The sequence below is a fragment of the Pipra filicauda genome, unplaced genomic scaffold, assembly GCF_003945595.2.
Source record: "Pipra filicauda isolate LSUMZ 115617 unplaced genomic scaffold, ASM394559v2 scaffold451_size532456_pilon, whole genome shotgun sequence".
NCBI classification, from domain to species: Eukaryota; Metazoa; Chordata; class Aves; order Passeriformes; family Pipridae; genus Pipra; species Pipra filicauda.
In genome coordinates, this window is record NW_024104589.1 from 100,946 (window position 1) to 119,752 (window position 18,807).

The window sequence follows — 18,807 nt, forward strand, 5'->3', positions numbered from 1 at the left end:
ATGGGCTGTCCTCACGACTAGAGCACTAAGCTTGTCAGAACAGACTTGTCAAAGCAGAAGCACTACCAGAAATAACTCTGATTAAAGAAAAAATAAAATTAGTTTTTCCATGCTGCTGGCTTGTGTTTCCCTGGAGAGGAGCAGCTGCACAGTGAGTGTGTTGGAAAAGGTGTCTCGGGAGATCATTTGTGTCCTTTGGTCCCTCCTCCATGCCCCAAAAGTACTGGTACTGTATTTCTAGGCACCTTGTGCTCTAGGAGTAAAGCTTGGAACTCTGACTATTGATTCTGTGAGCATTGTTAGAAATATTACATGTGTTTTTAACTCATTCCCCTCAGTAAGTACAGGATATAAGTGTTCACATCAGCTCCTGCCATGTGTGGCTGTGGAGAGTGTGGAATAAGCGTTGACTTTGGTTTAAGTTCTTTCTTTTTTCTTTGCTTTTTTCTTTGGACCTGCAGGTTCCCCTGGAAAACAAGTGGATAACTCAGCCAGCAATCAAGGAAATAACCTAGGGACCCCAACCAAAGCTGGAAAACTGAGCCATGCATTTAGAGATCCCCGGCCAGGGAGGAAAAGTGCAGAGGGACACGTGACAAAAGGTGGTGAGGAGTCAGAGAGTGATTTTGAATCTGATCCTCCCTCTCCCAAGAGCAGCGAGGAAGAAGAAGAACAGGAGGATGAAGAAGTCTTGCAAGGGGAGAACGGAGACTTCAATGATGACAATGATACAGAACCAGAGAATTTAGGCCACCGCCCTCTCCTCATGGACTCTGAGGAAGAGGTGGAGGAAGAGGAGGAAGAGAAGCAGAGCTCTGACTCTGATTCTGACCGTACCAAGCAAAAATCAGTGGAAGGGCTCCTGAGCAGTAGGTTCAGAGACGGTGTGGGCAGCAGTGAAATCCAGGAACCCAGTTCAATGCACACATCCTCATCTGAGGTGCCAAGCACTGTGATCAACCCTGGCCAAGAAGTCGATGTGTTTGGGGCTGTGCCTTTTTTCACCCTGCAGCCTCACACAAGAGAGAAGATGGACAAAGATGTTTCTTCTCAGACAGTTTTTCCCAGCCTGGCCCAGGACCAGGACGACTTTGATGTTTTCACAAAAGCCCCCTTCAGCAAAAAGGTGCCCCAGCAAGACGGGCAGGTGTCGGGAACGGAGCCTCTGCTCTCCCCCACGTCTCCCCGGAGCGTGGATATCTTTGGCTGCACCCCGTTCCAGCCATCCCTTCTCCCCAAGTCTGCTGGGAACAGAGAGGACCTGTTTGGGCTGGTTCCTTTTGAGGAGATCACAGGGAGCCAGCAGCAGCAGAAGGTGAAGCAGCAGCGGAACCTGCAGAAACTGTCTTCCCGGCAGCGGCGCATGAAGCAGGAGGTGTCCAAGAGCAACGGGAAGCGCCACCACGGCACCCCCACCACCACAAAGAAGGGGCTGAAGCCGAGCTACCGCACACCGGAGCGAGCCCGCCGACACAAGAAGGCGGGACGTAGGGACTCCCAGAGCAGCAACGAGTTCCTCACCATCTCGGACTCCAAGGAGAACATCAGCGTGGCCTTGACCGACAGCAAGGACCGAACCAACCCTCTGCAGACAGACGAGAGTCTGCTGGATCCCTTCGGAGCGAAGCCCTTCCACCCGCCGGAGCTGCTGCGGCACCCCCAGCACCAGGGCTTTGGGGACAGCCGCGGGGACCTCGGCACGGTCGTCGTGGCCGGCAGGCCGAGGCAGAGCTCCCTGCACGGGGCCGTTCATGGGGGGGACGGGCTCAAAACAGACGACTTTGGTGCGGTGCCCTTCACAGAGCTGGTCGTGCAGAGTGCACAGAGCCAGCAGCAGGCACTGGAGTTAGATCCATTTGGAGCAGCTCCGTTTCCTTCTAAACAGTAAAGGCTTCCGGTGGGTTCCCCCCATCCTCTCCAAGTCCCTTAATAAAGGTTTAGTGGAGTAACTTATGTGGTGGAAGTGACAGGGACCTTGGTTGTGCAGCTTGTTCAGGTTCAACAGGGCATGGCCCGCTTGCACAATGGAGTTGTGAATGATGGCTAATTCTGATTGGAGGTTTTGGTGTTCTTTTTTTTTTTTTTTTTAAAAATAGAAAAAACAAACTAGGAGGACCATTTTGTTATGGCAGATGGCTCCCGGAATGGAAAGAGGAATTGGATATGAATCACTGTCACTGACTTGGGGGCTGTGGGACATACTGTCATTCTGCACTTTGGTGTTGCCTTTCCAGCCCTCTGCAATGTGCCGAGGTGGAGGGGAACAGGCGGAGGGAGCACATGGAAAATGTTTTCCATATGTACAGGGGGGTAATGAACTGCAGTGGTTCTTCGTGTTTCAGTTGCAGCAGACCTAAGAACCAAGACGTACTAATATCCAGATTATCTGCTGGAAATAGTCTTTGCTTCCTAGGTGAAAACTACCTTTATTAATCATAAAAGATAAAGCAGCCATGTCCTCAAGGGGTTGTGGCCCAGAATTCCAGAGCACAGCTATGGCTTGGGACCTGGCAGACATCCTATGCAGCTGCAGAAATGAAAGGCACATTATTTTTTTGTGTGCCTAAACGGTCAATTTTTTTTTTACAGTAAGTGCCATTAATGTAAAATAGCAAACTGGAAATTTAGAGTCAAAACTAAAGATACAGAAAATATACTGGTTTGGGAGAAGCCTGAATGTAGGAGAGTGAGCCAGCAGGGACACAGTCAGTGTTTGCAGCACTTGGGAGACTCCTCAGCACACTGGAAGAGGGGCTGGTTTATCCTTGGGCACATATAGAGTGTTTAGTTGACTTGCACAGTTGACTGTGGGGTGACTGTGATTGGATTACAAATTGGGATTTGTGTCTGAAAATACCTTTTCTTTTCCTCTTGGATTTTTATTGCAAAGAAAATGTGTATTCTCTGAAGGCTGTTGTTTTGTACAATAATAGTTTTATGAAATGACTGTAACCTAATTAATGCTCTTGTAAGTTTTGCTTCCCTGCTCCCAGCTGTGTTCCAGCCCAGCAGGAGCTGGTGGCTGCTGGACCAGTGAGCTGCATTCACACCACAGAGCCTTAGGAGCAGGACCCCTGTTGTGCTGCCCAGGACCTCGGGGGCATGAGGTGGTGGGGAGGCACTGTGAGCACTGCTGAGGACAGGGTTTCATTCCTGTTTGAGAGAAGCTGGTGCTGTGTGTAGGCTCGTGCCGAGCCATGGACACTGTCTGGAGCCAGCACCCCTCGGGACAGCCCAGTCTGCCTGGGTTCCATGGCCATCCTCAAGGACATGGAAGGAGGTAGTTCCTCAGCAAGTCTCACCTTTATGTCCTGCTCCACTGAATGCCAATGAAGAGGTAATGGATGTTTGTACATGGAGGATGGCAGTGTTGGTTGGGTGTCCTCATGTCTCCCCTGTCACAGGAGGTAAAGTGAAATATTCAGGGTTGTGCTTTTTTTCCCCCTAAGCCTCCTGCTGGTTATACAGTGGTCCTGAGATCTGTGAAGGGGGTGTGTGGATCCCTTACAATATTTGCTCAAAACACATTGAAAACAAATCACGTGACTCCTTTGGGGTCAGTTTGATCAAGTACTCCCTTGGGTGTATGTGAGAGCTTCCCCTCGCCCTGGTATCTGAAAGAAGCTCATAGCTATCCATACACCATCACTACCTTCATCTTCCTCAGTTTCATTTTTCTCACAGGCTGCAAGTGGAATATTCCAGCTGAGCGTGGTTCAGTGTGCCCTTTCCAGGCTTAGAAGTTAAGCTTGTAGGAGGTTCTGAGTAGAAATGTTTCAACTCTATTTGCACAGGAGTTTCCTAGACTTTATTACTGCTCTTCTCACCTGTTCGTTTGGTGCCAAAGGCTGTAAGAAGCACACGCCAAGTTTTGTAGCATTTTCTGATACTCAGGTTAACTGTCTTATTCCTTTTTTTTTTTTCCTCTGCACGTGCTTATGAGCTGCCTTCCCTGGTTTCCTTCAGAGCTGTTACTCACCTGCCTGAAGAGCTTTTGGAACAGAATGAGATGACAGATGGGGTAGAAACAAAATGAGAGTAAAACAGCAGAGAGTAAAACCACCTAAATGTGGCTGGTCCTTGCCAAAGCCATACAGCTGCTGCCTTCCCAGTGGGAAAGGTTAACCGTGCACGTGGCACTGGGGCTTGGCTCCAGGGCCAGGGAGGAGAGGTGGTGGCTGTTGGAGGGAGAAGGTTGTGCAGACCTGGTGTGGACAGAAGCGTTGAGGTAAATTAAGAATAGAAGGAAATATGTTTGTTTTTTATCAGTTTGCCCTGAGACTCCAGGCTGAGGAGTGCTGCAGGTTTTCCTTGTGTGGCGGTTTGGTTGGATTTTGGCAGAGGGTCTGTACATGGTTAAATTGCAGCACAGCAAAGCTGAAGTGGGGTTGAGCACAAACTGAGAGGAGGCAAAGGCAAACTGTAAATCCCAATTTCTCTAAAGCTGGCATAACACCTCTGGTGCACGTGAGTTATGGCCCGTGACATTTGCTTCCTAGTGGCCTTAACAAACCTGGTTCTTCGCACTTGAGATACCAAACAGATTTTTGTATAAATGCAATTCCTTTGTTTCTAAAGTTATTTTATCATTTCTTATGACTGAAGAGAGATTAGTGCCCCCCACTAAGCTGCCTTTGTGCAGTATATGTTGTTTATACACAAATAAACCCAAGCTGGGATTTAATTTCAGCCATGATCCACTATTCAAAGGTGTTGGAATGTGGGACTGTCAGGGAACAGGATATCCTTTGCCTTTTTTGAGGTGTGTGCTCACCGTGGAGCACCCTGTGACCTTACTGAAACATAAGGAAGCCCTTGCTGCAGTAGGCATGTACCATGCTGCCCAGGAAGGCAATAGTGACAAGGGAAGGGGCTGACACTTCCCTTCTGGCCGAAAATCCCTGTGGATCTTTACAGCTTCTCCTTCAGCATGCTGAAGGACTGAAGCACAGGCCTTCTAGGATCAACTGCTGGGGAGAGTCTGTCCTGAGGTACTAAGAAATCCCTATTGGTTGTGGTCATTGAAAGGAAAGCCAGGTAGTTGTGCTTGTCTGTGGACTCAAAGGCCTCGAGGTGTGTAGTTAACTGCTCTGGCTGCCCTGTGTGTGTGTGGGCCCCGTGAGCACCAGCATTGGAGGAAATATCTTCTAATCACTCTGGGTGTCCCAGTTAGTTAAACCAAGTACTGTGAAAATAAGTTGATGTATTTGCTACTGTGAGAATAAGAGTTTATCTGGAGTTTTTTATCCTATATCGTGTATTTTTATATATGAGAAGTCTATATAAAATATACACATGCTCGCACACATCACGTACCCCTTGGAGGTGCTGTGGTTTGGGTAACCCAGCAGCCACAATCGTGTCTGTGACTTGGAGTGAATATGAGGGAAACCTGTGAGGGGAAAACAAGTGCCAAGGGTGGCTGCTGTGCTACTGTTCTGTAGTGCTTATTTCAAAAGGAAATCAAGGAGGTTGTGTGTATGGCTAAAGTTGTGACTGAGGCATCACCTAGTACTAAAGAGCATAAAAACTACTTTAAAATTGCTGGCATTCAGCTTTGAAGTGCACTTTCCTGAAATACACCTCCATTTCTTGTTAGACTTCAAGTTTCTAAAGCTTTTTTGTGTACCACTAAACAGAGAACTTTTAACTTTTTTGTGAGGCTGATGTATGTCATAAAATCCTTGGAGTTGTTAAATAAACAAACCTGGTAACAGTGCCTTTGGAGGTCTCCTTGAACTCTGCATTGTGAGGTATTTGTGTTTAGGCTTTGATTTACTCATTATAAGCAGTGCTGTTTCTGCTGAGTGATTTTGTGGTGTCACTGTCTTTAAAGTGTTTTAAAATACTTGTGTTTGCTGCTCATTCGTCTTGCTTTGTCCAACTGGTTAAAAACGTGTGGATCACGTGCTATTTTGAATTCCTTAGGTTTGGTGTTACTCTTTAAAGCCTTCCTGCAGACAGGTTGTGTGTGGCTCCAGTGCCACTGCTGTGGACTTGGCTCTGCACTTCTAGATAGAACTTGTATGTGGTTTGACCCCCTTCTAGCAGTAGTTTACTCAAGGAGGTTTTTTTGAATGCTACTTGTACTGATTTTACTCAGTTGAGCTGAAATAAGAATGGAAATGGTCAAGAAACAGATGAAGCAGCAGCAGGGCTTGGTTAGTAAACAGTAGTGGCAGTAGGTTGTAAACCTGAGTTTATCAGCAGATTCGTCTAGAGATACTCCCCCAAAATTCCAGAGACAGTCTCTCTGTCTAGTTAACCCCCAAGGCGTGGCACAAGTGCCATGGCTGAGCCACTCCCATCTGTTGTTTTGCTGTGTGAGATGCACAAGTGAGGTTACTCCAAGGAAACCGCCAATGACCTGGACTTTATTTACAGGTTCACTATGTACATAGAAGACCATCATGCAGCTTGATAAATTTTGTCAGGGTAGTAAAAATGCACAGCTTGGCAGTCAGTTTCCCCATCCAGTGAAAACTGATAGAGTAGTTAAGAGTTTCCATAAAAAAATTACATTAGTAAACTCTAAAGTCAGTATGATTTCAGAGCACAGACACCTTCAGATATTATTGTACACATAACACTGGAAATTACTTCTGTACTTGCAGGTTCCTTGTCAGGCTTCAGTAGTAGTAATTAGTGCACTTGAAACTTGCTTGGTTGTCAAGTTAAAAAAAATATAAAATCAGTGTTTACACTGGAAGGCTTAAGGTCCGGGAGCTGAACTGTAAATGTGGAGTCAGTTCTTGCCAACGCTTGTTTCTGGGGTTAAAAAACCAAAACAATAAAAAAGCACCAAAACAGCCCTCTGAGCTGAACAGAAGCATCCCCCGCCATCACACTGGGAGGAGCTTGTGTCCTGCCTTCTCCATTGCCAAGGAGTTCAAGTGCCTGTCTGTAAGCTCCAGGAGTTTGTATCCTGCCTTCTCCATCCCCAAGGATTGTTCAGGTGCCTGTCTGTGAGCTTCCACTGCTACTCTGTGTGTTCTTGGCACACCCTGACCAGAAAGGCTGAGGAGCAGAGCTCATTTAGCCCAGGCAGAGGGAGCTTTGGGGGACTCACAGAGACTGCCCACCCCGAGGAGGGCCCCACACAGAGCCAGCCTGTCCCCTCCGACTATGGGGACAGAGCCACTTGGGATTAGTCCTAATGGCATCATGGTGCATGTGGAGCAGCCTCCAAATGGATAATGCTGACATTTGGGCAAGTGCAGCAGCAGCAACAGGTACTGCTGCCTGACTGAACTGTCAACGTAGGCACAGCTGCTATATACAAATCATTTAAAAATGTTGCCTCTAGCCCAAAAATCCAAAGGATTTCAATCCTGTTGGAAAGACCGGCACCCCTGGAGGTTAATCATGCTGAGCTACAGCTACCCAATAACTTGTGCATTTCATGGTTCCTGGGTGTGGAGTTTATATGCAGGAGTTTATATGTGGAGTTCCACAGCAGATCCTGAAACTCCAGGAAGCCTTTTCACTGTGGCAGGATTATGGCAGCAAGTCCTTTTGGGTAACAGCAGCTGCGAGTGCAGTATAACCTTTCATACATGGAAAAGCCAAAGGTCAGAGATTTGCATCCCCAGCAGGTTCACTACTCAGGCAAGTCCACTGATTGCAGGACAGCAACAAACATGGGCACACAGGCTTAGTGCCTCTCCTGGAATATTTCACAATGCTGAAGGGATCTAGAGAAATTTCTTCAAGCAATGGCACTGACCCTATTGGAGGCAATTTGTTAGATCTGCAGTGAAGATCTAGCTGTGCTGGATGTGATCTTAACTTCCAGAAAAAGGGCAAGAGCTTGTCCAGAAGAGGACACAAATCCACTGCATTCCAGTTTACGTGTTCCTGTACCAAGGCTAAAGCACAAGAGCGCCTTTGGGGCAAAGGCAGAAGGATGCACAGACCACAGAGCTGTGCTTCAGATGCAGGACTGGAGCCCAGAGGTCCCATGGTTTTACAGGCACACTGTCAGGAGCATCCTCCTAATTATGCACCTAAACACCCCCCAAAATCCTGGTGTCCACACCTGTTGGCTCAGCCAGGGGTACTCAGTTCTGCTGTTTGTCTTTGCCAGGCAACAAAAAGTCCCACCGAGATCTGCATGCCAAGTTGGACAGCCCAGCTTCCCACTGTCCTGCTCGAGGAAGACCTGTCTGGTACTTGACTGCAGAACAGCAAGTGGCTGAGAAGGAAACGTCTCCCAGATCCCAGGCAATGCCGTTGGCTTTATCAGAGCTCGTGGCAATGCTCTGTCCCAGCAAGAGGTAACAATCCAGGAGTCAGGAAAGGAACTGCCTCAGTGCTTCAGTCCATAGCACAGCTTGTTATGTGAAGTCCAGCCCCTCAGGGACAGAAATCCCACTGTTGCCTCTGAAATAGAGCAGGGAAACAAGGTGAATCACTTACTGGGCACATGAAATCAGCAACTCATTTGATTTCCACAAAATCCAGGAAAAGGCTACTTAGGGACAGAGACTAACGATGTCTTGAGACTATTAAAATTGTGACACAGACCCAGAAGGGATCTGGCAGGGCTTAGTCCAGCCTGCTCTAGAACTGCTCAAGGACCCAAGAGCTCCACAGAGCCCCATCCAGTGCAGCAGAGTGCCTGGCATCAGATCCCTGCTTTTTCTTTACAGGAAGCATTGCACCAGTCAGCACCTGCTCTGGGGAAGTGAGCTGCGCTTAAACCCAGGATCATTTCAGCCTGTGGTTGTTAGACTGTCCCACTGCCCGAGGCTGTACCTTTGCTCACAAGTCCACGCCGTACTCGGGGCAGGGCTTGCTGTGTCGGTATTGCATGATGTACACTGTGGACTGGTGCCACCAGTACAGCATCACCACTGCCAGGATGTGCCACACCTGGTGGCTCGAGCCGAGGTAGTTCAGCTGGCCTGTGGGCAACAAGGGCGAGGGGTTAAGCTGTGAAATTCAGCAACAGCGAGTGCAGTGCAGTTAGCAATCAGCCTCCTGCAGAGCTCCTGCACACCCTGCACTTGGGGGGAGGCGGGGCAAGTTCTTTAACGAATTCCATGGAAGTTGTCTGCCTCTTCTGATGCAAACACGTGCACCGTTTTTCTCTGCATGGGAACATGGTCAGCCTGCTCTCTCCCAGGAAGTTCACCCAAAGCAAGGACTGTGACACTGCAGGAAAAAAACACCACCCAGAAGAGAATTTCCTACCTGGGAAGTATCTTTCTGGAACTTTGGAAATATAGAAGAGAAAAGCTACAGCAGCGATGAAGTACATGACAACTACTCGTGGAGCAAACTCCTGCAAAAGAAAAGGAAGCTCTCCTATTCTGTTAGAAAGCAAAACCAGAAAAAAAAAGTCCCTGAATATAAAGAAGAAAAAAGCATGAAAACCCTGAATCTTCCTTCACTGCCTATGTCAGCTGTGGACAGATCCAACAGGGAAGCAAATGCCCAACTCTGAGAAAGCCTGAATGGGAATAAACTTGTTTTACTCTGACCTTTCTGCTTCTACACACAAGGTACTCAGTGTTCCCATGCAGCCTGCAGCAGACATGGCACTTGTCAGTGAAAGGCCATCTGCCACCCCCTGACCCCCCACAGAACAGTCGGGGTGAGGGAGACTGCACCGCACATCCCACTTACCCACTGTAACTCTGGCAGCTGCACCCGAGGCCACAGGACTGCTCACACTGGGTGCTGAATAACCAGCAACCCAGGCATCAGGTGGGTTTTCTTTAGCAGAAAGTTTTGTTACCTAAGTGGGGCATTTTTGTGAAGAGTGGGAACACAGTGTGTACCACAGGTGTCATCCTGCTATCCCGGGGAAACAAAGCAGGGAAGACAGGGGGAGACAGCTGCTGTGGATCTGATGTTTAGAATGCTGGTGTGAAATGCCTTGTCTGAAGGTCACATGTGTATTCCCAAATGGTGCTCTGTCACATTCCACAGCAGCTCTGGACTGGGCTAAACCATCACCCCAGGGACCGCCCTCCATCCAGGCCAGCCTAAGACCATGCAGTTTCTGCTCACTATGGAAAGGAAATGTTTCCTTCAGCACCATCAGGTTGCTGAAAAATGGCAGTGATTTCAGGGGTTTCATACTGGGGCACACTGCACTGCCTTTAGCTGTACTGGGCCTCTGGTTTCACAGGGTAATTCCAAGTGGAGAAACCTGAACAGGGCAAGAGTTCCATAATGTCACAGTAGTATTAGATGAGGATTGCGTAAGAGACAGAGGGCTGAGCACGCAAATGCTGATTTCTGCTGCCACCCCAGGGAATTGAAGAGGAAGCAAATAATCACCCCATCAGTGTCTCCTGGTTGCCCTGTGGAGCTGTGGAGGTGGCCAACCCCGAGCACTAATGCAGCCTGACAGATTGCTTCCTGCTCCACAGCCACCTCAGCTCCTGGCCTTGGCCCGGTGGAACGAGGGTGTGGTCTGCCCCCCTCGGCTGCTCCATCCCCAGGCAGGGACACGCCTCCGTCCAGCTTCCTTCTCACCGTGCAGGTCTAAGGCAGTACAGCAGGCTGAACCTATACAACCTGTCTACCCCGATCACATATCTACGTGTTTGCATTTGGATCGTACCGACCAAAAGAATTCTGTACCCGAAGGAATTTTAACTCCTGCTGCTTCCCCGTCGCTTCCCTGAGTGTAAGAGGACCCAAGGAAGATGGCAAGTGAAAAGCAAAAGGGAATCTTACTTCATTCTTTTTTCTTACCTGTACAATGGATGCACTAATGCCCCCGTTGAGCCAAACCCAGTGGATGGTGGGAATGATTCCATAGCCAGACACGGAGCAGAAGATGATGGAGCGCAGCCTGTGCCACTGCTGTGTGAGGTAACTAGGATGGATCTGAGCAAAAAACACTGCCAAGATCATGGCCAGCACAGTGATCAAATACACCTGGCGCCAGTACTGAGGGAAAGAGAAACAAAGGCAAGTCTGTGGGTTTCTTATCCTGTGTAAGAGTCAACTCTGGGCAGGAAGTTTCAATGACAGATCACAGTGACAGATCAAATCTGTCCCTGCTGCAAGCACCATGGTGGGTGTGAGTGCAGGGACTTGTAGTGGTCAGCTGGCAGTGAGGGGAAGGGACTGTATTGCTCGGGGCACCTACAGCACATCCTTTATTCCAAGCAGTGCCTGCACCCAAACACTGTCAATGCACCTCTGCCTCAGCAGCCCAGTTCAGCTCCCTGACAGTGTATACATGGCAGACCTTGGAAGGAAACTCATTTCACTCCTCTATTAGATGGAGAGAAAACAAGCTTGTTTCTGCCTCCTGGCAGCTACCTTGTGGGCAGTGCTGTTTGAAGTGCCTGTGGTGGGACCCATCCCATGATCAGCCTCGGGCACTGGATACAGGTAGGACCTGTAAAGTTTTCCCTGCTTTCAGAGAAATTTATTTTCTTGAGTTTTTGTGCAGTTGACAGCTGGAAAAGAAAACCTACATTTGCCTGTGCCTTCAGCCAGCACAGTTCTGCTGGGGCCAGAAGGACGTGTTTCAGTTCCCACCCCTCTCTCCCCACTCCTGTTCTGCTTGGACACCTGCCACAAGCCCCCTTCCTACAGCATGAAAGCAACAACAGGACCACAAGAACTAAGCGCTCCATGGACAATGCTCCCGACTCACGTTACTGCAGTAGAAGGCGTAGAACACGCCTGACACGTAGCAGCCCAGGATCCCGATGGAAATTCCTGCGTAATCCAGTGCCATCCATCGCCGGCTGGTCTTCTCCGAGCGGTGACAGCAGAACAGGTGATATCCTACTGAGCAAAGCATACAGACCTACACAGAGGTTCAGATGAGGATGATTAATTCCTTAAAAACCAACAGGGAGCACACAAGCTTCAGCCCTGCAGCTCGAGCTGGCCACTGGGCCCCGGCACATTGTGTGGGTGTTTGCTCCTAGGCTGGCATCAAATTCGTTCCTCAAGAAACGTTTGTTCCTCTGTGACCCTCGGCAGGAGGAGGGAGGAGCACAAGAGCAGTGCTTTTCTAGCCAGCGAGGGAGTTTTCCCCACTTCTGGCTGTACCCAGGCATCCTGTACTGGCAGAGAACACACGTAGTGCCCTTCAGCTCTGTGCTCTTGCAGGGCCAGTGTCCATCACAGGAGCCTCAGCAGCCACATGTGACACACCTGAAGTCTGCTGTGCTTCCATGTCCATATCTGACATGGAAGCTCATGCTCAGACCAGCTCAGAAGTCAGAACACCAGCCCTCCTGCCCTACCTGACCATCAGGCCATGGCTGATGCCCGTGCCCCGGTGGGAGGCCCTTTCCAGCAGCACCTGATGCTGTCTAGGAGCCACATCAGACACGGCTCAAGCTGCTGAAGCTCTGAGACACAGCCCTGACACTGCCCTTGTTTTTCCACAGGCTCTCTCCTGTGCCAGCTGTGTTCAGTCCTCCCCGGGTTATTGCAAGGAGATGCGACCGACCCACCGAGACTCGTCCCTTGCAGAGCAGTGCGGTTCGAAGGCGCTGTGTCCGCACGGTGCGAGCGGCTTTAACCCCCGGGGCGCTCCCGGCCCGCGCCTACCTGGAAGCAGAAGAGGCAGACGGAGCAGATGACGAAGTCTTCGCGGGAGGCGCCGGCGGCGGGCAGCACGGCCGTCAAGTCGTAGATGCCCAGCGTGAAGAAAAGCAGGAAGCCGAGCAGGTGGCTCCAGATGTTGACGGTCTCGTTGGAGAGGATGAAGAGGCTGCGAGGAGACACAACGCGGGACAGGCGGTGAGCGGGGACCGGGTAACCGGGGGGGGCGCGGGGCGCGCTCACCTCTTGATGCAGAGGCGGGAGGGCAGGTAAGCGCGGTATCCGTCGGTGATGTAGGGGTTGTCCTTCAGGAACACCGGGATCTGCTCGTACGTGTACAGCCGGATGCCGCGGGGCACCAGCACCGGCCAGTACTGGTAGCTGCCCAGCTCGATGTAGTGCGCGCTGCGCAGCAGCTTCTGGTGCATCCTGCCCGCCGCCGCATCGGCCCGTCCCGCGCCCCCCTCACGGGCCAGGGACCGGCAGCGGGGTCAGGACCGGCCGTGATGGCGTCACCGCGCGGCGCCGAACGATGGCGTCACCGCGCCGCTCCGCCTGGCGCGGCGCCACAGCGGCCGCCAGGGGGCGCCCGAGAGCCGCCGGCACCGCCCGGGGCCCCTCAGACTGCCGGGATCCTCCGGGATCCTCCGGGATCCGGGACCCCTCAGACTGCCGGGATCCTCCGGGATCCTCCGGGATCCGGGACCCCTCAGACTGCCGGGATCCTCCGGGATCCTCCGGGATCCGGGACCCCTCAGACTGCCGGGATCCTCCGGGATCCTCCGGGATCCTCCGGGATCCTCCGGGATCCGGGACCCCTCAGACTCCCGGGATCCTCCGGGATCCTCCGGGATCCGGGACCCCTCAGACTGCCGGGATCCTCCGGGATCCTCTGAGGCCCCTCAGACCTTCAGGACCTGCGGGGATCCCCCGGGCCCCCCAGCCCCCCGGGATGTCGGAGCTGTGCCTTTGAGCCAGTTAGCCGTTCCCTCAGGCTCGAGGCTGCAGACCTTTGCGAGGAGAGGCCAGGAACGCACCTCTCAGGTGAAACGATGCTGAGGGTTGTCGTTCCCAGCGGGAGTTGCACTTGAACCGTACAAGAGCAAGCTGAAGTTAATTGTGATCATGATTATTGCCTTTTGGGGGTTTTCCCTGTGTACCCCACGAGGTACCAAGAAAGTTTTAGTCATGAGGACGACTCATCCAAGCAGAGTGCATTGCCTCAGTAAGAACAGTTGGGGGTTATTTATCAGTTCCTTTTAATATTTTTTTTCCTAATTAAAAAAAAAAAAAAATGAAGGGGTAGGGGGAAAGATGTAATTCCCTAGGTGTACTATGGCTCTTGTTTTCGAAGTTGCAAACAAGTGTGCCCCACAGGGTAACTGTGGTTCACCTGCCCCTCCCCACAGGTCCTGTGCCGTGCAGAACTCTGCCAAGGTTTTTTGTCTCGTTAAACCAAGTGGTGTGACGAGTGTGAAGGATTTTCCCATGGCAGAGGTGTGTAATGTGAAGTAAAAGGTAAGAATGATGGGGGTTTAATATCCATACTGACAGGAATTGGCCCTGTTTTGGCCAACCTAGTGTACTTGGCAGTTAAAATCCCTGAACCAGAGTAGCGGTGCCAAGCTAACAGTAAGGATCCCTATATGATGACCATCTTTTTCCTAAAAGGTGTCCCACTGGCTTTTCTCTGTGCCATGCTTGCTTAGAGAATGAGGGAGATGATAGATGTTTCTGCAGAGAGGTGTTTTTGCAGGAGTAAGAATACAGTTGCCGCGTTAATTTGGTAACCTCTCACTGCTGGGGAAAAACTGAGTGCATTCCTGCCAGCTCCTGCTGACACTCTAAGAGATTCCTTGTTCGCTTCAGCGGTAACTCACTTTCCTCAAGCCAAATGGTGCGCACAAAGTTGCTACCAAGTTAAAAATCTTAATTAGTCTTAATTGTCCCTTGACTCATTAGCTCTCTGAGAACACTACACCTGGAAAGAGCACTTTGTTTCTAGGCCCCGTGCAATTTAAATCAATTCCCAAGCGCTTCAAAGGGTTCAGTCAGAAGCAATCAGAGCTGACAGCACTTTTTTTTTCCTAAAAGAAGCTGTAATTGGCTGTTAAGTTAAAGCTTTGAAGCTTTGATGGGAGAAGTGTTATAGGTCAAATTAATAGAGAAAATTGAGAAACAATTAGGGCAGCTTTAAATGAATTACTTCCACTATTTATTTTGAGCTTATTGAACAATTGCGTTGTATGTGTATGGGATTGAAATTAGCCATCTGTGCGAGATAGCTCTGACCTAAATTGACCTCTGGGGTAAGTAAGTAGCTTGCCCTAATTCCTACCCCAGATCCCGAATTTTACTGGCAGATAAGCTTAATTGGGAGTAAAGATGAACGTGCCTGAGACGTTCCATATTTTTCTGTTGGGGCTGAAGTGATCTGTGCAGGCCGAGGTAGGGCAGGCTTTCGGAGGGGGGTGGTGGGGTGGTGGTGAGGAGGTCACACGTGAGCAGAACTGTCTGTTAGCCTACCTGCCTGCTGAGGGACTCATTTAGGGCAGGTAGCTCGGGGGCAGCTGCAGGTTGTGCTCGGGATGGGGGAGTGGCTGCAGCCCCCGGCAAGGGGCCGTGACCTGTCCTTTTACCTCGGCAGAGCTCGGGGCCCTGCGGCGCCGGGCGGGTGACCGGCTGCGCCGAGACACAAGAGCCGATGACTCAGCAGGAAGCTCCCAGACTCCGGGGGCACAGATTGGGAGGGGATAAACGTCCGGGGAATCCTTTGTAGGGAGCCCTGCCCGAGGCACCAGCTCGAGCTGCTACTATGTGTCTGCACCACGTTTAAATTACTTAAGGAACAAGAGTTGTAGGACTCTGCCACGGGAAACCTGGAGTCGAGCTGGTAAGGAAACCTGGTCTGATTGTGTGACATCTGACAGCATCTGTTTGTGCGCTGCTCTGGTTTTTCAGGGAGCAACCAGGGGAAGAATAATGATCCAAACCAAATATCTCATATGCTCTTTGCGGAATGTGAGCAAAACCCAAAGCGGTTCAGTTTTAAAACTGAAAGGGTGGAAATATTCTCGGTGCTGATTTTTGAGACACTGAAAGTGGTTTTTCCGCCTCTCCTTTCCCTGTGCTGCAGCGGGTCGGGAGGGGCGGGGGCAGAGGCAGAGGTGGGTGACAGGAGGACCCGAGGCAGGCGGTTCAGGGCACGGCGCTCCCTGTCAGCATCTTCCCGGTTCATCCCCAGCTTTCCCTCCAGGTGTCAGCCTGGCTCCGCGCTACCGCCAGTCCTGCCGCCGCACCTGGACCTGCCTCCTGGCAGCCTCGGGCTGCCTTTTCATCCTCATTCCATAGAACTTGGGGGCGCACCCGGCGGGGCCCGGGCCTTGCAGACACCTACCAGTGCACATCGGGGCGGTGCTGGTGTCCCTCAAGTTGCTGTGCCTCCGTGTTTGATCATCTCCTGAAGTGCCCGGCAAAACGCCTCCTCCTGAGTTTTGTTTGGGGGCTCTTCATGGGTTTGTTACAAGTAAAGAAAAGGGAGGTGCCCTGGGACTCCTTTTACCACTGTTGGAATGTGCTCGTGTGGAGAACTTAGCTTGTTTAGAGTTTTCCGTAAAAGGCAGACTAGTGTCCAGGGATGAAACGTGTTATCAGCCTGCCTTGGTAGGGAAAATGCATTTGGGAATGTTGGTGGAAGACATCCCTGTCTTCCTTTGCATCATGCCCATAGCCGTGTCGGTGCCTAGCTCGGGGTTTCTTTGCATGTGATAAACATTGCATGTGATAAACACAGCTGTGTTTTCCCTGGGGACGGGAGGGAGGAGGGATATTTTGGGATGCTGTGTGCAGGGGTGTTTCAATGCAAAGCCTGTGGCTTGAGTACAGACACTGGTTTATGGGCACAGAGGCCGTGTAGCTGCTCACGTGTGTAAAGTGCTCTTGGTTGGGTATCCGCGTGCACAGGGCCATGTGTGCACTGCGTGTTTACTGACATGGCACCAGGAAAGGGAGATATTAAAGCCCCTTGTCTTGTGCAACGCAGGGATTCTGTCTCCTGTTCTTGGAAGTGGCTGAAGCTGCTGTGAAATGGCCTCCGGGATGTTGGTACATGGGGGAGTCACATATAAGAAAATAAGGTTCGTAGCTGTGTGGGAGTCCAAGAGGCTTTGAGAGAGAGAGAAAGTGTGTGTGTGTGTAAGAACAGAAATCCTGGGACACCCCTGATCCACCAGCTCCCTTCAGGAGACAGCATTAGGAACTGAAGTACCTCATGTTCAATAACGACCTTAATACCAAGAAAGCTTGATTTCAAGACCCTCTTCCCTGCAGGTCTTCCTTCCTCACACTGTCCCTGTTAGGATTTTTGTGGCTAAGCTCTCCGTGGTTTCCTGCAGCTCCTCAGCTGAGTGCTGAGCAGCTTCCAGGAGTGCCTGAGACACATTGCCTGACAGCTGCCGCGGTGACTCGGGCTCTCTGCTCTCCCCGTGGAGAGATGCCGTGTGCTGTGTGCACTGAAGTGACTTGGTTTGGTAGGGCTCTTCCTTCCTTTTTCTAAATTTTTTTTTTTGGGGGGGGGGCGTTTTTGTTTTCTGATTCAATCCCCTTGGCTTTCGGCTCCAGCTTCTGAATCTCGGCATCTGTCAGTGGTGCGATAAATTCTCTTTGGTGATAAGAGAACAGCTGCCAATAGCAAGAGCAGGGATGGCACTGGGGCTCTCTCCTGCCGTGCGAGTGCTTGCAGTCAGCAGAACCTCCCTGTGCACACAATGGAGAAGGCACCTCTCCTGCCCAGCCCACTGCTCTGCTTCCAATTTAGCAACATCTTTTCCCTCCGTGTTGAGCAGATGCACATGAACAATTGTGCAACGTAATAGAGTCCTAAACCAAAAGAACTGGAAGTAATTGACAAATGGCTTTCTTCTGGATGGGTTCTGAAGGTGGAAGTAAAGGAATTTTTTTTGAGAATTTAAGGGATTTTCAGGGAAAGACAGAAGCCGTTTGCAGTGCTGCTTAATCGTGTGGGATGGTGTTTCCTAGTGGAACAGTCTGCTTCTAGTGAAAATGGGAGAGGAAAAAAAGTCCTTTGCGTGGAGTCCTGAATTTTTGGGCCATAGGGTGTGGGTTTTTTGGTTTTCATATTTAAAGGTCTCCCTAACTCCAGCCTGCCTATAAAATTTTATCCCAGCTGGAATTTATGCTGTGACAGAAGGCATTTTGAGACCAACTATTTTGACTAGAGATGTTTTATTTTTCTCGTTGTGGTGAGTTTAGCTGATGTATTTATAATGAGGGTGAAACTCCAGGAATTGTGGACAGCTTTGGCCCATAAGCTCATTTCACTTTTGGAGAAGCATGTGGGATTTGGACATTGCTGAAAAAGAACCAGACCATTCCTGTAGAAGTCCTAGGCTCCCCTCACCCAGTCAGAGTCTGACAGTAGATTTCCCAAAGGGGATCGTGTTTCCAAGACACTTAAAAGTCAGAACAGGTTTTCTGTAAAGTCATCCTGTGGTTGTGGGTTTTGTTATAAATCCTCACTGTTGCTGACTGACTGCTGTGGGTAGTTGTTTGTGTGTCTGTGGTCATGCTTACAGCTTCTCATTTGGCTCTGATGAGGATTTCTATGCTGAAATCAATTGGACTCTCCCAGACTTTTAATGCACTCTTACATCTGATCCGTGAAGTGCTGCTTTAATCCCAAACAAGGCCTGGGTACTGGCACTTGGGATCATCTCACTGTACCTCCTTTTGCCTTGTTTTTTTCCTCGTCTGCCAAGATGAGCACATGCAAATCATGATTTTTTTTTTCCTGGCTGTCTTGCTAGATGCCAAAATCTCTGCTAAGTAGCAGTGGTATAGTTTGAAAATTGGAGATATGAAAATACAGGTTTGCCTTGCCTCTGAAAATGCTTCATAAAGATACAGGAAATGGGGAAGAAATTATTGTCTTTTTGCTGACTGCACTGTGGATATTGTTGCTTGCCTGCCAGGATTGGGTTTTTGCCTTTGCTACTCTAGTTTGTCTTAGGAGACTTTAGATTTTCCTCAATTATTTTAATTACTAAAATTGGAATCACATCATCTTTTTGACACACAGTTCATGTTCCCTCTCTCATCCTCATTCTCTATCTGGCTTCTTTAAGTCATGGAGACTCCTAAGTGCCAAGATGTGTGGAGAAGGCAGTGTATGGGAAGGGTGAAGTGCTGGGAAGTCACTGAAGAACCAAGTACAGTATATAGCCAAGCCCTCCAATTATTTTTATTCCATTATTTTGT

The 18,807-nt window shown here is 50.1% G+C and overlaps 2 protein-coding genes and 1 long non-coding RNA gene across 3 annotated transcripts in view; 2 read left to right on the top strand and 1 right to left on the bottom strand.

Annotated features, from left to right (window-relative positions):
• The window catches only part of BMP2K (BMP2 inducible kinase), a 43,337-nt gene extending 41,384 nt beyond the window's left edge, over window positions 1-1,953 (top strand). Inside the window, exon 16 of the mRNA XM_027711834.2 lies at window positions 462-1,953. Coding sequence (XP_027567635.1) covers window positions 462-1,888 — 1,427 coding nt within the window. The 3' untranslated portion in view covers window positions 1,889-1,953. The remainder of the gene's footprint in view (window positions 1-461) is intronic.
• Window positions 1,954-6,352: 4,399 nt separating this feature from the next.
• PAQR3 (progestin and adipoQ receptor family member 3) lies at window positions 6,353-13,032 on the bottom strand. Its single transcript, XM_027711853.2, has 7 exons — window positions 12,775-13,032; window positions 12,538-12,700; window positions 11,627-11,782; window positions 10,711-10,908; window positions 9,196-9,286; window positions 8,758-8,906; window positions 6,353-8,382 (listed from the first exon to the last, which is right to left on the bottom strand). Exons 1-6 carry the CDS (start codon window positions 12,957-12,959, stop codon window positions 8,764-8,766), a joined length of 936 nt encoding a protein of 311 aa, XP_027567654.1. The 5' UTR covers window positions 12,960-13,032; the 3' UTR covers window positions 6,353-8,382; window positions 8,758-8,763.
• Window positions 13,033-13,334: 302 nt separating this feature from the next.
• LOC113983075 overlaps window positions 13,335-18,807 on the top strand; it is a 230,161-nt gene continuing 224,688 nt past the window's right edge. Inside the window, exons 1-3 of the long non-coding RNA XR_005565292.1 lie at window positions 13,335-13,575; window positions 13,941-14,049; window positions 15,179-15,424. This is a non-coding gene — a long non-coding RNA (uncharacterized LOC113983075). The remainder of the gene's footprint in view (window positions 13,576-13,940; window positions 14,050-15,178; window positions 15,425-18,807) is intronic.